Source organism: Cryptomeria japonica, chromosome 11, assembly GCF_030272615.1.
Source record: "Cryptomeria japonica chromosome 11, Sugi_1.0, whole genome shotgun sequence".
Lineage (NCBI taxonomy): Eukaryota > Viridiplantae > Streptophyta > Pinopsida > Cupressales > Cupressaceae > Cryptomeria > Cryptomeria japonica.
The window spans coordinates 284,145,020-284,164,072 of NC_081415.1; the positions used below are offsets into that span (position 1 = coordinate 284,145,020).

The window sequence follows — 19,053 nt, forward strand, 5'->3', positions numbered from 1 at the left end:
TACCAGAAAATCAAAAACGCGATTCGAAAATACGCAGACACGAAAATATCAAAATGCTGTCAAAAATGTCAGATCTGTGACTTCAAAACACAAAATCTACAATAAAGATATTAAATGCAAAAAAGGACAAAAGTCCCACCAGGCGTGCCAAAATGTATATGGTGAAAATGGATAATCAAAAATAATGATATTGAAAGGCTAAATGAATTCAACCACAAAAACCTAACAACAACAAAAATCCACCATAACATTTGAAGATTACCTAAGACAATGCAAATCAAATGAAATCACAGATTATACCATCACATGTCCAATAGGGTTTGGATCTCTATTCTTCCTATTTCCATTGATCTTGCTTGATATATTTTCTCTTAGATTTTATGTGCACAAGAGCTCAACAAAGAATGGAATGTGGTTGCAAGTAGGATCACATATGTCAAGTAGTCCAATTGATCAAGTGATTAGCTAGGTAGTTAGGGTTTGATAATGAAGGAAGCATCTCCTTATATAGAAGGCACAATATGAAATGGAGGGATAAGATTGAGAGGTGTAAAAGGAGGTCGACTATGATTAGAGGGTAGGTAAAAGAAATAATAAAATAATGAAAGGGGTAGGTAGTGTATGAATTAAGAGATGAATGACATGTGTCATGGGTAAAAAAGGCTAATGAATTAATTAAATAAATAAATATTTATTTAATTAATAGAAGAAGTGGGATAATTAAATAAATAAGATATTTATTTAATTTAGAAAAAGAAAAATTTAAATAAATAAATGTATTTATCTAAATGAGAAATAAGGCTAGAAGAGGATAAATGAATTAATTAAATAGATAAAGATTTATTTAATTAATAGAAGAATTAAGCTTAGATAATATATTTATTTAATTAGACTGAACAATTTTGGGTGTCTACAATTTGTACTACAATTATGGATAACCATGATAAATGATTTTCATTAACCAAAAAGCTACAAATCCATGAAACATTGTATATCGTTAAAACTATCAAATATATCCAATACAAACAAATAGGCTTGCCAAAAGCCATATGGACATATAATATCACGTATTCATAAAACAAAACATATGTTCAAAATTGCTATAAAGGCATACAACATGATATCCAATTAAGTCAAATAGGGGCTTTCCAAAAGCCACATGGACATAGAATGTCACATATTCGTAATACAAAATATATGTTCAAATTTGCCATATAGGCATACAACATGGTATCTAATAAAGTCAAATAGGAGCTTGCCAAAAGTCATATGGACATAGAATATCACATATTCGTAATACAAAACATATGCTCAAAATTGCCATATAGGCATACAACATAGGACCCTATTCTATTCATTTCCCTATAGAGGAAGGAAACAGATCACGAGATATCTTTGCCCATCGAGGGGATGGAGATGTTTATGATGCAGGTGTCTTTCGAGTACATCCACTTGACCTCCTCTCCAGACTTTTTTGTAACTCCATCTGATACAATGAAAAGAATGATGTTAACATATACAAAAATTGAATTTTAGAGTGACATATAATAGAATAGTCACTTACAACATACAAATAATCATGATGTTCATCCACAACATGTGCACGTTCATGATCTTGAGTGACAAGCCCCTCCTATGAGCATCACAATATAAATTAAACTAAATACAAGTGTCATTAAAATTTTCAATAACATATTATTAAGATAACAAATGTAATGCTAAATTTACTAAATTTATAAATATGTCTCATACTTCTGTTAAAACAGTTGAACTTGCTACTGCTGCAGCAACACCACGCTCCATTAACGCTTGCACAATAGGAGTCGTCTCTGATGTCAACATCTAAAAATTAAACAAAGCATATTGATTAATCACCAAAACTATCTATATTATTTAATAACATTAAAGATAAATTTTTTACCTAGGTGAAAGATTGTCGATGAAATACACTGCGAGGTGTTGATGTTGAAGCTCTAGCATCAAACTATTTGAAATCCAAAATGAGTAATTAGAAAATCATTCACATAATGTTCAACTATCTACATATAATAATTATATTTTTTCACTAGTTGTATACTTGTGGAGTCGACAAAGTCGTGAAAAAGGGTGTTGCAGAAATGTTGCTAGTATTGTGAACACTTTGACCCTGATTTTTTATCATAATAATTTACTAATTTAGATATATTCTCAAATTTACATATAAGATTTAATAAAAAGAATGAAATGAACTTGTAATGAAATTCACCTGGGTATCAATGCCAAATGTTTCGTTCAACAAGGATTATATTATGACAATGTTCTCTGTAGCAAACTCCGCTCATGCACGTGCATTCTCATAACTATTAGGATCATAAGTGCAAAGAGAACCACAAGATCAAAAAAAAAAAGTTGGAACTCGATGCCTAGAAGAATCACCATCATCACTCACATCACCCTCTACTAGAGGCCTAACATACTGTATAAGGGTCTGAGTGAGTGAGCTAATTGAGTCTAGAGTTTCGACCTCAATACTTTCCTTCACAATGAAAGGAATAATAACATGCTCCACCATAGGTCTAGCCAAGGTTCTTGGTGGGAGATTTGGGTCATGCTGTGCACCCTCTCTATCATGTGAGGAACCCCCACCTCTACCTTGGAAATCTAGAAAATCAACATAGTTTGGGATCTCATTAAGGACAAACTCACAGTACAGTTTTCTCAAAAAGTATTGGGGTACCTCATGATTATTGCATGGGGGCTGATCAAATACCATCCACCACCTTTCCCAAAAATTGTTCTTAATCCCTTCATGATGACACCAATGAATAGGGAATCTCCTACATCCAGGGTGTAAAGGTTGATTCGTTTGGGGGTCCGTAAAAAGAACACACAAGTCAAATTTATTAATTTTCTTTTTCTTCAGTGTCACATGATAATTTGTCAGCATAAAATTGCTTTTGTTCTTCCTTCTTACTGGACCAAAAATTTATTTGCCCACTCATAGATTGTATGTGAGATACAATAGATTGCAAAGAACTGGCAAGGTTTGTCCTATGAGAGTTTGTTCCAGTGGGATATTTTAGCCTTGTGATTAAACCTTCAAGCTCTTTTTGGATATTTTCTATTTGACCTAATAGGTTTTCTTGTGTACCTATGGGATGTCTAGCGATTGTAGGAGGTTCTTGATGTGCTTCTTCTTCAATATGGTCTTCATGAGGAGGTGATTGATGTGCTTCTTCTTCAATATGGTCTTCATGAAGAGGTGATTGAGTGTTTTCAATATTTTCTTGTCTAATCTCATTTCTTGATAATGAAAATAAATTTAAATCAATAAACCTAGTTTAATCTTCAAATTAACAAAAATGACAATAAGAAAATCAAAATACATACCTCTTCGAGCTCTTCGATGGCGTGGTGGCATTTTGATAAGAGATGGGCAACTTAGTGCCCAATATCAAGCTTTTACAAAGGGCGAGCGCAAGAAATGGCACTCGAAATTGCCAAAACACGGGTTTGGGAATGCATAATGCATCTAAAATGTGGACATGGGTTTTTTTTAAGTTTGAAATGCTCATAAGGCACACACCTTATAAGACGCACACACTATAGGGCGTACGCCTTATAAGGCGTGCGCCTTATGAGCATTTTTCATTTTTTTGAAGTGTGACATCTTTTTGGTACCACAACTTCATGCATATACTCGGAAGGAAAACAACAACTTGCATAGATGTGGACATTGGTATGGGACTCACGATATGGAATATCAAATTACATTAAGTTTGAGGAATGGATTGTAAAACCGTTATATCAACTTTTCGATGTCCCATGTGAGGAATCAATTTCACTTGAAATTAAGAAATTTTTAAGACTTGTTGCCTTTGATGATAGGGGTTTGGTGAACCACAATTGGGGTGATTGGCTAGTGCATAAGGACTTCACTTGTTTTAGAATTTATGGCTTTGAAGGACACCCTTATCTGTTGCCAAAACTTTTACCAAACATAATTGCCTATTTGGAAATTGTGAAGCAGTTAAGTGTATCAAATGATAAACATTTTGCAAGCATGCACAAACAAGTTTTTCTACTTGGAACCCTTAGTTTCAGTTATTTTACTTTTGTATCAACCAGGGCCTATGAGGCCATTGACATAAAGCTAATTGAAGAATACAATCTGTTCAAGTTTACTGCCAGAGCTAATTATGACCCCGGAGGATACATATGTATGTGCAAGAAAGGACAAAGCCTGGGAGATTATGTGCACATTCCTGTGGAATCAAAGGACTTGTTTCAAAATATGGAAGAGGAAGAAGCCCAACTGGGTATTGATAATTTGAATAAAGACCTAGAAGAGAAGAAGTTGAGACTACAAGAAATGGAAGCAGAAGAAGAGGAAGGTGAAGAAGAATCAGAGGATACTGAAACCATATCCAAACAACAGGCACCTGATATTATTGAGGAACCAGACTTTCAGGAACAAGTTATCACCAGGTTAAGTATTCACAGTGATGCTCGGTATGATGCCTATTCAGCTTTTGTTTCAGATGATGTATTTGTTCAGTCTAAGAAATTTAAATCTTTTCTTTATCATTTCAAAGGCAAGAAGTTAAGGGACTCTGTCCCTAATATTACCCCTGAAAATGAAGCAGAGTTATTGAGAAAACTTAAGGAAGAGATTGATGCAAAGGTCACAACTATGACCCCTCATAGAGGGAGACAACTTTTAATTGAAGTTGGTGTTATTGTTTTCCCAGGATGGGACTTAAGTGCATCTTTCATTTTTGACAATATGTTGAAATAAGAAAATAAAGAGTTCAAATTAGATATCCAAGGAGTTCAAGATGTTTTTATTAGTTTGAGATTTGATCAAGACGAGGAAGCTCTACGGTTATGGGCCCTTTACCCTCCTAACAAAAGACCAAAAATCATTGATATAGATAAGGCCTTTGGGCACATGATGAAATTGAGGGTAGGTGAAGTGGACCCTGTTATAACAGTAGATATGGGTATTGATCATTCATGGTTTAATAAAGCACAATTAATCAAGGTGATAAAAGAGAGAGATCAATATAAAGGTTTGTAAGAGGGATTGCTAAGAGGAGGAGGTCAACCACTACCAATGATTCATGATGGATCCCGAATCAAAAAGAAATATGAAGATTTATTACAAGAAAATAAGAGGATCCAAAGGCAAATTCAAAGTGCGAGATCAGACACTTCCTTTGTATTGCTAACAAACAGATTTAATAAATTGTTGATACGTCTGGGAGAATTTTAGATTGTATATCAGAAGAACATGGACACTGCCCTGTCCCATCATCAGATCTACAACAAGTTAGGAACATTGCAACATGATAAGAGGATGGCAGGTGCTAATAAAAAACTGATTGAAGAAATACATGGTCTTATAGATGCACATGAAAGGTTTGGAGAAGAATTGAAGAGTGTATTTGATGAATGTAAAGAAATAACATAGTATGATTTTGTAGCTTTGATAGATCAGAATGGAGGAATCAAGGATAAAGACAAGTGGCTCTTAGAATGTTAGACCCTTCTCAGTGTTTCTCTTGACGCTACTCATTCTGGTGGTTTGGAATTGACAAGGACTATGGAGCATATGGAAAAGTTTATCACATGGGAGATCGTTGTTAGGGACCTAATCCATGATGCAGACACCTATAAATCAGAAGAATACTTGAAGCATATTCAAAAATGTGCCAGGGTCCTTGGAGATTAAAATTATTTTCAAACATTGCAAACTGTTGTTTTCAAGTGCTTTTATGTAATGTGTCCATTAGTTAAGTTAGTTTTAGTCTGTCCAGATAGTTTTTAGGTAGTTAGTTTGTAGTTAGTTTTTTCTTAGTTTTAATTTTAATGGAAGGGTATGTCCTTTCATCTTCAAACTGAATCCTCATCTATATATAGAGGATATTTTAGGAAAAACATATGACATAAGTTCTTTATAGTTTTTATCAAGACAATATTTCATGCTTTTCTTATGAACTTGCTATCTGGAAGTATCAAGTTTGTGGATGATACATGCTGAAATCAACTGGTTTAAGTATTATATTTTCAATATAAACATTTAAGTGTTTTTATTTCATTATTGTATCTATCTTTCAATTGAATTGATTATTTCCTTAGATAAATCTATTTACCTAGATTGTTTCATTGTGCAGTCTTATGTTGTTGTGATTAAGATTGATTTTTAGTTTGAATATCAGTTTGGAGGATTGGTTGACAAACTTCAAATTGTCTTATTGGTCTTTCACATCAAGGTTAAATTCATTAAGACTAACTGAATGTTATATTTTAATTACAACTCATATAGAAGCCTTTGAAATGATGATCTTGTTTCGTTAACAAGTTATTAAAACTACCTCTAAGGTTATATGTAGAATCTCTTATTTAAAATGGTATGAAATCAATAAGGAATTAAGGCACTGGTTTTTTGTTGATTTTATAATTTAAATCAATCATTTTTCAGAGTGAGCTTCATTAAGGAAATATATTTCTAAATCATATAATTATCATTTTATAAACATTCATTTACAAGTAACAGTTACAATTTTCAGATAATAAAATCGGGTTCAAGAATAATTGCCATCTTGGAACTATAAGGTTTTCTAAATTCGCTATAGAAAAGTTTCACACGAACAGAGTGGATTAGGTGATAAGGTTTACCCGCCTAGGTTGAGAGAAGCCTGAAGTTTAGCGGAATTCGGTCTACGACCATTCCTATTTGTTGGCCAAGACTGATTGAGATATCATTAGGAGAAGTGGCAATACTCTATGATTTCCGATTTGTGGTTTTGGGAACCAACACATCCCATTATTTATAAGATACATATATTCACATGTATGATCCTTATTCAAATCATGCCTTAAATATATTCATGAAATTATATTTTCTGAGTTTGTTTTTTGTTGTATTTCATTCTTAGTTGGTTTGATAACTTGTTATATGTCTGCAAAATGTTGTGCTAACAAATTTGATTGTAAAGAGGGAGAAGTCAGCCGAGTGGAAAGTCAAAGAAATGAGTCTGAAATTGATGGACTTGAGAAGCTCTTGAAAAATAAAACACTCTCGAGGTGGGAAATTATTTTTAATACAATGTTTATTGTTTTAAGTTTGTTTTATTCTGGTAGATCTTCATACGGTTCATTCTTTTCTATCTTCCATTATCATGCTTATTTGATAACTTTGGATGTACTTGTCATGGGAGGGAGATTGATGCTAGTAGACATGGCTGGATCTAAGAATATTGATCAATCTGGTTTTGCTGGGTTTGAGGCAAAACTTCAGGTATTCCTTTTCCTTATTATCATCATTCATTGTGCACAAAATTTCTATATCTAAGGTCAGACTGCAAGTATCCATTTTGTAATTTAGAGATTTATAATGCAAGCATATCACACACACAAAATCCAAATGAACGTTACTAAATAGAGAATTCCAAACCTTAATATTAGAATTACATCTCCTCCAAAATGATATTGCTCTAAACTTAATAGAACCCGTACATCTAACTTTCCTCTCTTCATTTGGTGAACGCTTTAAATTCCTTTTTGAAAGATCCCATGCACTATATATACATATTTCTTTAGTTAATAATTGCGGACTTTATAGATAAAATGAATATACTTTTATTTATTTCTAGTGTTCGGTATCACTTTTCTTTGGCAATAATCAAGGAAAGATTAATGTTTCAAGGTTTTGAATCACTATTTTTGGCAAACATCAGGATAATTTTATTAGTTTCTAAGGTTTAGATAACTTTGCTTTGTCAATCACAAGGATATTTTATTATTGGATTGGAGAAAAGCTAAAATATATATACAACTAATTATTTATATATTGTACATGATCTTCTGTTGCCCTAGCATGAAAGATAACAAGAATTCCTTGTATTTTTTTTATCATTTGAATTCATTATTGACTTTACAACTAAATCTAGCCTAAAGTTCAACTCTCATAACTATTTGGGTTGTTAAGATGTTTTTTATATTTTCACTACTTGTGTTATACAATTGGGAATTATGACTCTCACATTCACAATTCGTGGCCAACATGCACCTTAATCAATACTCAAATTATTCATATGCAAACCCAAATCATATAAATAATAAATATCAAATCGACCTGAACAAATCAATGGAGTCACCTAATCAGTGTTTCCTACTCCCTAATAGATAATGAGAGATCAATTACACAATCTACAATATGCAACAAACTACTACAAACCTTACAAAATGAATCATTAACTCACTACATCATGGCCATGGATATTGGAGGATCCTCTTATAATGGTTTAATATTCTTAAATTCCATTCCATAGTTTAACTATAAGCTTTAGTAAACACTCTTGTCCAAGAACTCCAACACCATGACTTGACCAAAGGTAACTTAGGTAACTTTGTCAATCACAAACATTTAATGAAATTATAAAAGTCCTTAACACCCAAGGCTGATCAAAACATGAATAGATTCTTCAAGCTTTTAACCATGGTTGTATATCCTAATTTTCCATACGAAGTTAGATCTATCTCCCCTTAGAACCAAAGTGAAACACTTTCCCACCCTTACATAGAAAACTATTTCAACTCTAACTCTCATGCGCAAGCTTCTATCATGTCCCCGCCATGACAACTAGACTCACACCATCTCTAATAAGGAAAAATTGTCTTGTTTCAAGACCACAATTTTCTATAACTCAAATTGTGCCCAAACATCAATTTGACCCTTTGTTAATGCAAAGAATGATATATACACAACAATCAAGGTATATATCATTGTCTTTGAGGAGTGGTCCTATTATCAACTAAGGCAACAACCTTATTATTAGTGCTGCAAGCTAAAGCTTAGTGGAGCAGTGATCTCTATTGTGTGTTGAAAATTGTAGCTAGCTTGGATACTTGACTATTGAATTTTAATGTTGTCAATGACAATTAAAATTCCTATGTATTACTTTTCATGCAATTTGAATCATACCCCACATGCTAAAAGCAAACCAACAAACACCATTGTAATTGGCATGCGTATTCTTTTTTTTTTTCCTTAAAAAATCAATCTCCGTCAGAATTCCGACGACCACACAACTTTGCACTGACGACCAAACCCTCAGATCAACAACATCCTCGTTAGTGCAAAGCTTCTGGCAGGTGTCAGAATTGTGACACCAATTGAAGAAACATCCGACGAGGATGCTGTATGTTCGACAATACTTTCTTATCGGACGGTCGTTGTAGTGATATAATTCCAATGACAACACAACTTTGCACCGACGGCTAAACCGTTGGATCAACATCATCCTCGTCGGTGCAAATTTTCTGGCAGGTGTCAGAATTGCGATTCCAATTAAAAAAAGATCTGATGAGGATGTTGTATGTTCGATGACACTTTCTTGTCGGACGATTGTTGTAGTCGTAGTCGATGCATATTCGTGGTGAGCGTCGAAATTGTGATGTCCATCCAATGATATTTTTGTCCGAAGGAGCGATCATGGCCACCATCAAAAGATTTAGGATGTCGTCAGAATTCCGACATTAGATGAAATCATTGGAATGTCCAATGATGAGTTTTCAACGGCTTCATTTGTCAGTAGTTCGATGAAAAGTAGTTGAAATACCGATGATAGGCCGTTGGAAATCAGCCCCAAATGTACTAGTGAATAAATCACCAATTTGTTCATGAGAATAAACATGGGGCTATGAAGACATACTTGTATCCAATAATGGATTAGAAGATGCACCTAAATCTAGTTTTATTATGTTTTCTTCTTCAACATTTATGGTGTCCTCGATGTTCTCCTCTTTTGAAACGATTGTTGAACTTGAAGCTCCAACATTGTTAAATTGTTTAATTCTTTCTCTTCTTTCTCATTGGCGTTTTGCCTCCTTATCTCTATTTGCTGCAATGTCTTCAGTTGTTAGAACCTTCTTTTGCCTCTTTCTACGTTGATTTGATCCCATGGCTGCACCAAAATTTGAATTGGAATGGATCTTCTTGTCAAATCAATAACAAGACAAGAAAAGAGAATTATTTAACAAAATATTCTCTTTGTAGATCAAACATGTTGGATAATGATTGAATAATCATTCAATCATTGAATTTTGTCCTTGTGTGCCAGTTTTTTGCCCAACAGACCTTTTAAGAAACGGGCGCCTATTATTTGAATGAAACAGGTGCCCATTTTCAAGTCGGGTACATGTTTCTGAAAAACGAGGGCACATTTCACTTTCAACGATACAAAGTGAAACGGGCGCCCATTTTTTGAATTTCAAATAACGGGTGCTTGTTTCATAAAAGGTGGAGTGGGAAATAACCCTCTGCCTTGGTTTTGGCTTCGGGTTAGGCTTGGTGAGACCAAGCCTATGCTTGGACCTCCAAAAAAATATCATATTTCTGCCTTGGCCTAATTTTTTGAGGGCCTTCCTGATTGAATTTTTTGATGAAACAAAAATTGATTAGAGTTCTCAATGTCCAGATTTCAAAAATGTAAATTTCATAGTGATAAGATTATATGTACTATTTTTGCATTATTTATTAATCAAAAGTAGTACCTAAACCTAAAATATCGAGGTTCAGTAAAAAATTAATAACTTTTTTGTTTTTAGGTTTTTAGAAAAATAAATTAGATGAAATCAATCTACATACAATTCTTTTGAAGATTTTAAAAAAAATTTAAAAAATATGAAATTTTCATCAAATTTTGGTGGCCATACACCTGATGTTTTGAAGATGTACTTTATTGTCAATTAAAATTCATTAAAAAAAATATATTCAATAAAAAAATAAGAAAAAATATTCTCATCAATATTTGGTGTCTTAGGTATTGTTTCTAGAAGGATTTGCAAAAGTTCATTTATTTGCATCAAAAAATGGTGGTCGTACACATGTGTGGTATGGTCCTAAAACAGGCATTTTGAAATAATGGTTTTTAAACATGCCTACTGTTACCCTCCCTTAATTCTCAATTCTTAAGTTGAACGATTCTCGGTGGTGTTCTTTAAAGTGAAGCCTTGTGTAAAGTTTAGTTATATGTTGAGTCATAAATTCTTTGAACTTGAACCTTTATGTTGAACTCATCCAAGGTACAAAGTCTAGGTTCAACTGGTCTTGTTGCTTCACGGTCATGTCTTCAATAAAGTTTTTTTGGGTGCATCTTTAAAGTTGAACCTTTGAACCACCGTTGTCGAAAGTTCAAGGTTCAAGGTTCAATATGTGTAAGAGTGAAATTTGGTCCAAAGTCTTGTCTTTAGCAAGGTCCATTGTATATTCTTATGTTGGTTCGTTGTTAGATTATTTTTTGGTTTTGTTGAACTTGAACCCTTGAACCACCGTTGAAGGGGTTCATAGTTCGAGGTTCAATGTTGGATGAATGCAACTTCAAGTAGAAAAGGAAAGCATCATGTTGGCGGGTGTTTCAAAAAAAAGATTATTCCAAATTTAAAAGAACCCGAGATAATAAGTCGTGAGGTGTACTATATTGCATGGTAATCATGAAGAGGAAGGAATAAGCCGAATAATGATGAGATGTCAGGAAAGGGTCTTTTCAGAGTAAGAAGACACATATAAGTAGTCAATTAATCCAAAATGAATCGTGTGAGCAATTATTTCGCCCTTACTTGAGTTTCTTGTTTTTTTAAAAAATCATTTCTCATAGTTGCCCATTTCACAATTAAGCAAGTGTTGGATGCTACACATGGTGACTAAACCTTTGTTTTTGCAATCTAGAATCCTCTTTCAAGGTGAGTTTTGTTCTTTTTTCCCTCATCCTTGTTATTCCATGTATTCAGGAGCTCTGTTAATTTGTTTTCTTGAAAAGTTTCTTGTTTACCTCTGAGTCCTATGTAGAAACCCAAGATGAGACCAACCTTGCCTAAAATTGACCAAAACTCAGGGCTAGTTTGTTCACACCTAGATTTAGGTGATACTTTCCTCCCATCGGCAGATTTAAAGGAATTTCATGAGAGAGTGCGAGATTCTACAAATTCCCATCTCATACAGAAAATAATTGATAGTGGGTTAATAGAAGCGACAACTTTTCCACCAGTCGTTCTCTGTCCAGAATTAGTCCAAGAATGTATGAACCACTATGACCCTGTTCAGAGGAGCATCCAAACTGCAAATGGTGAAAATTCTATTGAAAGTAAATTGGGAAACCATTGCTGCAATCATGAAGATTCCTAAGAAAGAACGGTATGAAGACTAGACAGTGTCTAAGTCATAGGGGTTGTTTTCCGAAAAAAAGACAATATATCAAAGTGTTATTGCCCACAACTGGTTATTGAAGCTTCAGAAGAGTGGCTCTCATTTACCTAGACCATTAACCAGAGAAAATTTGATTAGAGAGGTTCGGGATATTGTCATTTTTCTTCATAGGATTAGAGGGAATCAAATGGCCTTCTTTTGGAAAGATTGGATGTATTTCTTTGTTCAGGTTATTTTAGATGATGGGAGGTACATAGATTGGGCGGAGTTAATTGTTGAAAGGATGCATGAGGGTTTAAGTTGTTTTGGTAACAACAAATTCTATATGTCATCTTACCTCATATACTGTTTGGCTTGCACTCATCAATGGGTTGGCTTATACCATGAAAATTGGCAAAATGATATGAGGATATATGATTGTCACCCACATTTGCAACAAAACAAAGCCACTGAGAATTATCACAGGTTCCATGATGTTTTCCTTGGGAGACTAGTGTTTGAGTTGAAAGGGGATATCCATAAAATATTGACCGAGGAAGCCATGCAGTTTGTAAGCACATATAGGAGCTTCTATATTCAGTTCTCTAGATTCACTTATTTGAGGGTTGGCAGTTTTGAAGGCGAACCATATAAGTTGCCGATATGTCTTTGATAGACAATTTTTAATTAAAGTATGCAGGCAAATTGCTCACATTGACAAGAAATACAGGGAGAAGCACCTAAAAAGAGCTTCTTTTCCCATTGAGTTGACTTATTACACCTGTAATAGTGTCTCAGATGCCCTGAATTTAGAGTTGGAGTTCAAGAAGCTCAAATTTTAGTTGTATACTCCCAGGATTGATTTTGATGCTAAGGGGTTTGCAATGGCCCACCTTACACTCAGGAAAGATTTTCAACATATACTAAACCTAGAAGATTTATGGGTGGATTGCATGGATGAATATGAGGTTCAAAGAAGAGCTCACTTAAGTCTTTCAGTACAACAGATTAGGAATTGTGGTCTAAAGATGAATACTGCAAATATTGTTGAAGATGAAAGTGATTTTCTTCATTCCCAGTTTGTTGATGATAAGCAGAAGGGGGTAATTTCAGAAATAGATTGGGGAAAGAATGAAGAAGAACATATTCAAACCAAGATGTTCTCGATTATCCGAAGGACAAGAAAGTGGCTTAGAGAACGAAGACTGAGCAGAAGTTCAAGAAAAAGTTCAACCTCTCCCACTAAATCCATAGTTTCTAATCCCCTTGTTCCATCTTGTGCAGGTTCTTCCAGGAAAAAAGAGAAGGGTGAGCAGGTAATAGAAAGGGTATAGAGCAAAGAAGATTTACCAACAGGTAGAATCACTCGTTCTAGAACTAAGAGCAGAGGAAATCTTCCCCTGCTGATATAGTAATTGACCTTGAGACCATACCCAAGATGGATATCTCTGTTTCAAATCCAAATGTGGGAGTACAGGATTTAGATGATGAGGGTGATAGCCAACAAGTAGGTGAAGCCTTGAATGTGGACATTGCCTCAGTAGTGAGAGATAAAAAGGAGGCAGAAATTGGTTCAGACAAATCTCTCGCAACCCTAGGGCTAACATGGTTGGAGAACACATTATCTAGTAAGAAAAGGAACATTGTTCTAGTATTTATCCCTGTCGAGGATATGGTCAGTAAATGTCTGGGAAAGGTTTCCAAAGCCAAAAGGTTCAAGATTGTATCAAAAATTGATTTTGATGAAGATACATGTAATTGGACTGTGAAGATTGCCCACCCAAAAAATGATGAAACCATGGCTGTTCCGACAAGTAAAGATTTCATGGTGGAAAAAGTGAACTTAGGGGGAGGAATTTGCGCAATAGATGCGTTACATTTGGAAGTTTCAACCAAGAAGATGCTGAAAAGATCCTGGAAGGATGAAAAAGACAAGTTTGAAATGAAAGAGATAATGAGGAGCATGGAAGAATACATTGAGGCCATCAATACTCCTAATCCATAACCCATTTCTTAGACTCCTACATATTTTGACCCTAATTCCCCTATCAATCAGAAAACAATCGAGAAAATTCAAAAATGAAGATTAATGACAGACGTTGTTATAGATTGGCTAGGTGAAAATCGGAAAGCAGGAGGGAAATATTTTGTGGATCTGAGTAAGGTTCATGATGATGTAAACACGGTAACGAAGGAATTGGAGAATGTAATTTTCAAATGGAAGAATGAAGAAGCCGAGGGGGTGAAAAGGGCAGCTCAGATGAGAGAAGTACATAAATATGGTGTTCTGAAGTTCTTGTCAGAGAAGCCAGTTCCTGCACGTGTGCCAATAAATTTTGAATGGAGAAATGTGTTGGTGAGACGGGCATATGAAGAGTCTGCCAAATTGGTGAACCAACTTGCATAATTGATATCTTCCATGTATAATGAGCTTCGTTGCGTTGGTTTGAAGTGTTTAAAAGATGATGGAAAAACTCTAGAAATAGTTGAGGTCATAACAGGGTCATTAGAAGAGAAAATCAACCACATCAAAGAAGCCAAGGGCTTTGACTTCAAATGAATTGAGTCTCATGTCTAAAATGGAATCACTTCTTTTCTTGTGCATTTAGAACCTAGATAAGCATTCGAGTAAAGTAGCACAAATACGTCGTGAGAAGGAAGTATGGAAGCAAAGAATGACACATGTGGGGCTACCGCATAGCACAATCATCCAACACTTTGTTGTTGCTTATGTAGATTGGAAGAAGAAAGCAATTATCAAAACTACTTAGGAATGTTCTATGCTAGGATGCCTCTTTTCAGTTGTTATTTGTGAAAACAATTTTATTTTCTTGTTTAAACACCAATTTTTTTGAATCCACGGGGCGGAAATGGTTTGTTTTCCGTGTTTCCCGTATGAACTGTTAGCTAGGTTGTCGCTATATAAACTGATTTGCTTGACTTTGATAAGGTCGTAGAAATTTTGAGGGTGAAATAGATTAGCAAACTTAGTTTTCTTATAAAGGTGTTGAATTTTCAAGGAATACATTTTATCAATGAATAGAATGATACTTATTCTGCAACTTTCAAATCTGTGTTTGAATGTGAATGGAAAATCTCTGTTGAGATATATTCATTTATGCAACATTGTTGCTTCTTTGGTTATTTCACTTTTATAAGTTTGTGTATGAATTTAATAAGTAGGTCTTTTGTTGATTTTGCCTACATGTTTTGATCCCCCTTGTCCTATGAGACATGAGTGAGACTCGATCAGATTCATGTTAAGAGGAAATTTTCTGAGAAGTGAGGCTATTTTAGTTGTAAGCCTGTGAGTTTACATACATAATATTTATCTTTATAGTATTCATGTGGTGTTGACTTATGAATGTGAATGGCTTTATTCGCTTTCTAGTTAAAAGTGAAATTAGAATTTTAAATAAAATTCATTGAATATCATACGGGAGGCTGCACCCTTATGCAAAGGGTAAATTATTCATAAATTTACCCAGCTATTGGTTCAATTTGTCTTTCAAGAAAAAGGGGTAACACGAGTCAGTCAACATAAGATAAGACAAATTTGCTAACCAACACCTACTAAAAAACAATTTCTACCATGTGGGTATTGAAATAAATTACATATTTGAAAAATACACTCTGAGCACCACATTTTCTATTACTAAAGCTTTTTGAGATTTAATCTCAAAGTGCCTCAAATTTTGACATCAATTGACAAAAAATTGACAAACAAAGAAAATACTTCCACTTTTTGGCCAAAAGTGGGACTCAACTTCTTGCAGCCACCCAATATAATGGCATACTAGGTATTAGAGTTAATGACCTAATTATAGAAAATTTAGAACAAATTATTTTTAATAAGAGTTATGTTTTATGGTGGAATGTCACTAAACCTGGATTTTTGGACCATAATTGGTCCATTTGTGCACCTTTATTAGTACACATTAAGCACACTATTGGGGCATTTGTGAATAAATGTTGGCAATTTTAAGTGAACTGTTATTGGAGCATGTTTAAGAAAGCATTTGGGTGACACTTTGAAATGTGTACTTTTTAACCCTTGCATACATAATAGATCCCATAGTGTGCATCGTTACTATCCATAATCCAAAATAGTAGCTACTAGCAGTTACATTGCATGCGAAACCAACCGATTTTTTTGGTCAAAATCCAATGTATTGTTTAGAATCTACGGGTGCACGAAGTTAGCTATAATGAATACTAGTACACACTTCCCCTAGGTGAAGAAGACAAAGATATTATATTTTATTTTCTATTATTTTGTTAGTTGAAATTAAATATATTATAAGATAGAATATAATGCTTTAAAATTAAATAATTAAATAATTAAATTTTATATAATTTGTGTTGTATTTTGCTCCTCATTGGTCCACATTGCAATATCTTGGTTTGTGGATTTAGCAGAGTGTTTGGGACATTCTGGTCTATCCTCAATTCAGATGGTTCATGATTTAGAGGTCTGCAAGTGAATTTGTCAGTGTAACAGTCAGTTTAGTGAGTGTTCTTGAAGTTCAATATAATGATGATGGAGATCCTAGTAAGTGGTGTTGGTGCAATTGTTTCTGTGGTAATTCATGATGCTTGTAGATGTTTCCAAATCATGTCTTATCCATGTTGGTGGTTAACATTGATCATTGTGCACATTATTGGTGATTTTATTTGATTCGGTGGTGTTTTTCATATTCTTAGCCGACATGATGATTGTAGCATGTTGCGAATGTTCAAGACATAATTCTTAGAGGTTTTTCATGTTCGAGGTGTTGATTTAGGTCCATACTATGTCTTAGCCGACATTGTTTTGGCCTGCATGTAATATTGTAGCGTGTATATGGTTATATCTGTTGGATTTTGCCAAGATCAAGAGGTCAATGAAATGTACAAGATAGAGACACAATATAGGACAAGAATAAACTGTATTCTCATCAATAGAAAATGATCAACAATTGTTTAATAGTTGTTACATACAATGTAGATGAGCCTGCTTATATAGGCAAGGCTAGGGATATGTATGAGCACACAAATATGACATGTGGCTCAATAAGAAACAAGGGTAGGTAGGAAATAGGTGTGGGTAGGTAGGAGAAATAATATAATATTCCACATGAGGTGGATCACCCACCGAAGGTGGAATTATCACTCCATAATAAGTGGATATGATAGTGTAATAACAAGATCAACACCATAAGAGGTGGAATTTCTCCTACACACACTATCCCAATGTGGCACAAACACCCAAGTGTCTCATATCCAAACTACTATGAAATGCATTATCCTAAGTAAACTTAAGTAAGTGTAATAATATCCATGATGAATAATTATTTACACCAACACCCCCCCTTAAGTGCAACTTAGGGGAATGCACTTAAGTCTACAATGCAACTAAGCAATGCAAGATGGGTCCCGGCTACGAGGCCATGTTAGGTACCCATGAACAAATGCAAATGCATGCAAACCAATGCAATGAAATCTCTCACAAAGTGGGGAAAGAGAGAAAAACCCAATGGGAAAAAACCCTCCCCCAAAAGAGAGATGAAAGCTATACAAGAGAACTCTCATAGAAGAATGTGAGGAACAAAACCCCATGTGAGGAAAAAGTCCCCCCCATACGAGAGAAGAAGAGAAGTCAAACTGTGATCCTCCCTCAATGAAGAATCTGCACCAATGATAGAAGCTCGATGTATGAAGAAACTGCTCCACGAACGTCGAACAACATTCCTCCCCTTAGGAAGAAACAAAACCAAAAGTGTATCCATGAAGTCTCCCCAATCATGAAGGGAAGATGTATGAAGAAAACTCATGATGAAAGGAATCTCTGAAAACTGCTCAAGTGTCCCCATGTCGATGCTGAAAGATACCCCCTCCAAAGGTGGTAAACTGTGCCACACTGCTGAAAAAGGAACTCCAACATCTAGTGAAGATGAATGTAGAACAATATCCAAAGACTCATGTGTCTCCTCAAAGCATAAAGAGACCTCCTCCAACTGCTGTACATAAGTATCCACAATCATGTCAACCTTGAAAGAATGATCATGTAGAGAATGAACAAGAGGGTCAGAGTGTGCCCTCGCAACAATCGAAGAAGGATCATCTTCATCAAAGAGAAGATGTATGTCATCAATGATGTCTCCCAAATCTACAATGTAGGATTCCACAAACAAACCTACAATGTCTGTCAAGTAATCATCCCATGAATCTGAAGCTGGAAGATAATGAATATCCTGTTGCACTGAATCACATGAAGGCAAAACTGTCGCACTATCTGCATCATCAGGTACAATAGGTGATGTGATATCAATATGAGGAGATGAAATACAAGACTCAAGAACGGGTTTACATGTGAGAATCCCCATGTTCAAGTGTCCAAAGTTCTCCTCAAAATCTGAACCATCACAATAAGTGTGATCATCATGTGTAGAATCATCAAATGTGAAATCATCATCATCAACAAAATCTGAAAAGGAGTATAACCGAGATGCATGATCAACCACCCCAGTTGCAATGATAGCTCTAGTCTCCATGTCTCTAATAAAAACTGAGTCAGGTGTGAACTCCACAACTCTCTTAGTTGCGCCATGTGTGATTTGATAGATAGAAAGGAGATTGTTTGTCAAGTGGGGTACACACAACACATCATTGAAGGAGTTATCCCCAATGTCAATAGATCCTTTCCCAATCACATCCATGTATGTATGATTGCCCATCAAAATCTGAGGCATGGTGCAAGGCTCAAATGTAGAGAACATAGACTGTGAAGATGCCATATGATGAGAAGCCCCTGAATCTAGAAGCCATCTCTCTGAATCATGACTGATAGTAGCACATAGAGCTTTTCCTTTTCTTGTTCCAAAAGAGTGAGTCTTTCCACTTGT

General features: G+C 34.8%; 1 protein-coding gene across 23 annotated transcripts in view; it reads right to left on the minus strand.

Moving 5' to 3' along the window:
• Window positions 1-1,162: 1,162 nt before the first annotated feature.
• The window catches only part of LOC131051694 (uncharacterized), a 60,562-nt gene continuing 42,671 nt past the window's right edge, over window positions 1,163-19,053 (minus strand). For 13 of the 23 annotated variants that reach the window (XR_009107178.2, XR_009107173.2, XR_009107168.2 and 10 more), the window contains 4 exons: window positions 1,922-1,984; window positions 1,753-1,842; window positions 1,565-1,633; window positions 1,163-1,486 (listed from right to left, as the gene is read on the minus strand). Coding sequence is in view for 5 of the 23 variants with exons in the window: in XM_057986297.2 (XP_057842280.1) it covers window positions 1,383-1,486; window positions 1,753-1,842 (194 nt within the window). In the remaining 18 variants the exon portion in view is untranslated. The remainder of the gene's footprint in view (window positions 1,487-1,564; window positions 1,634-1,752; window positions 1,843-1,921; window positions 1,985-19,053) is intronic. The other 10 variants (XM_057986297.2, XM_057986295.1, XM_057986296.2 and 7 more) reach the window with 4 other exon arrangements.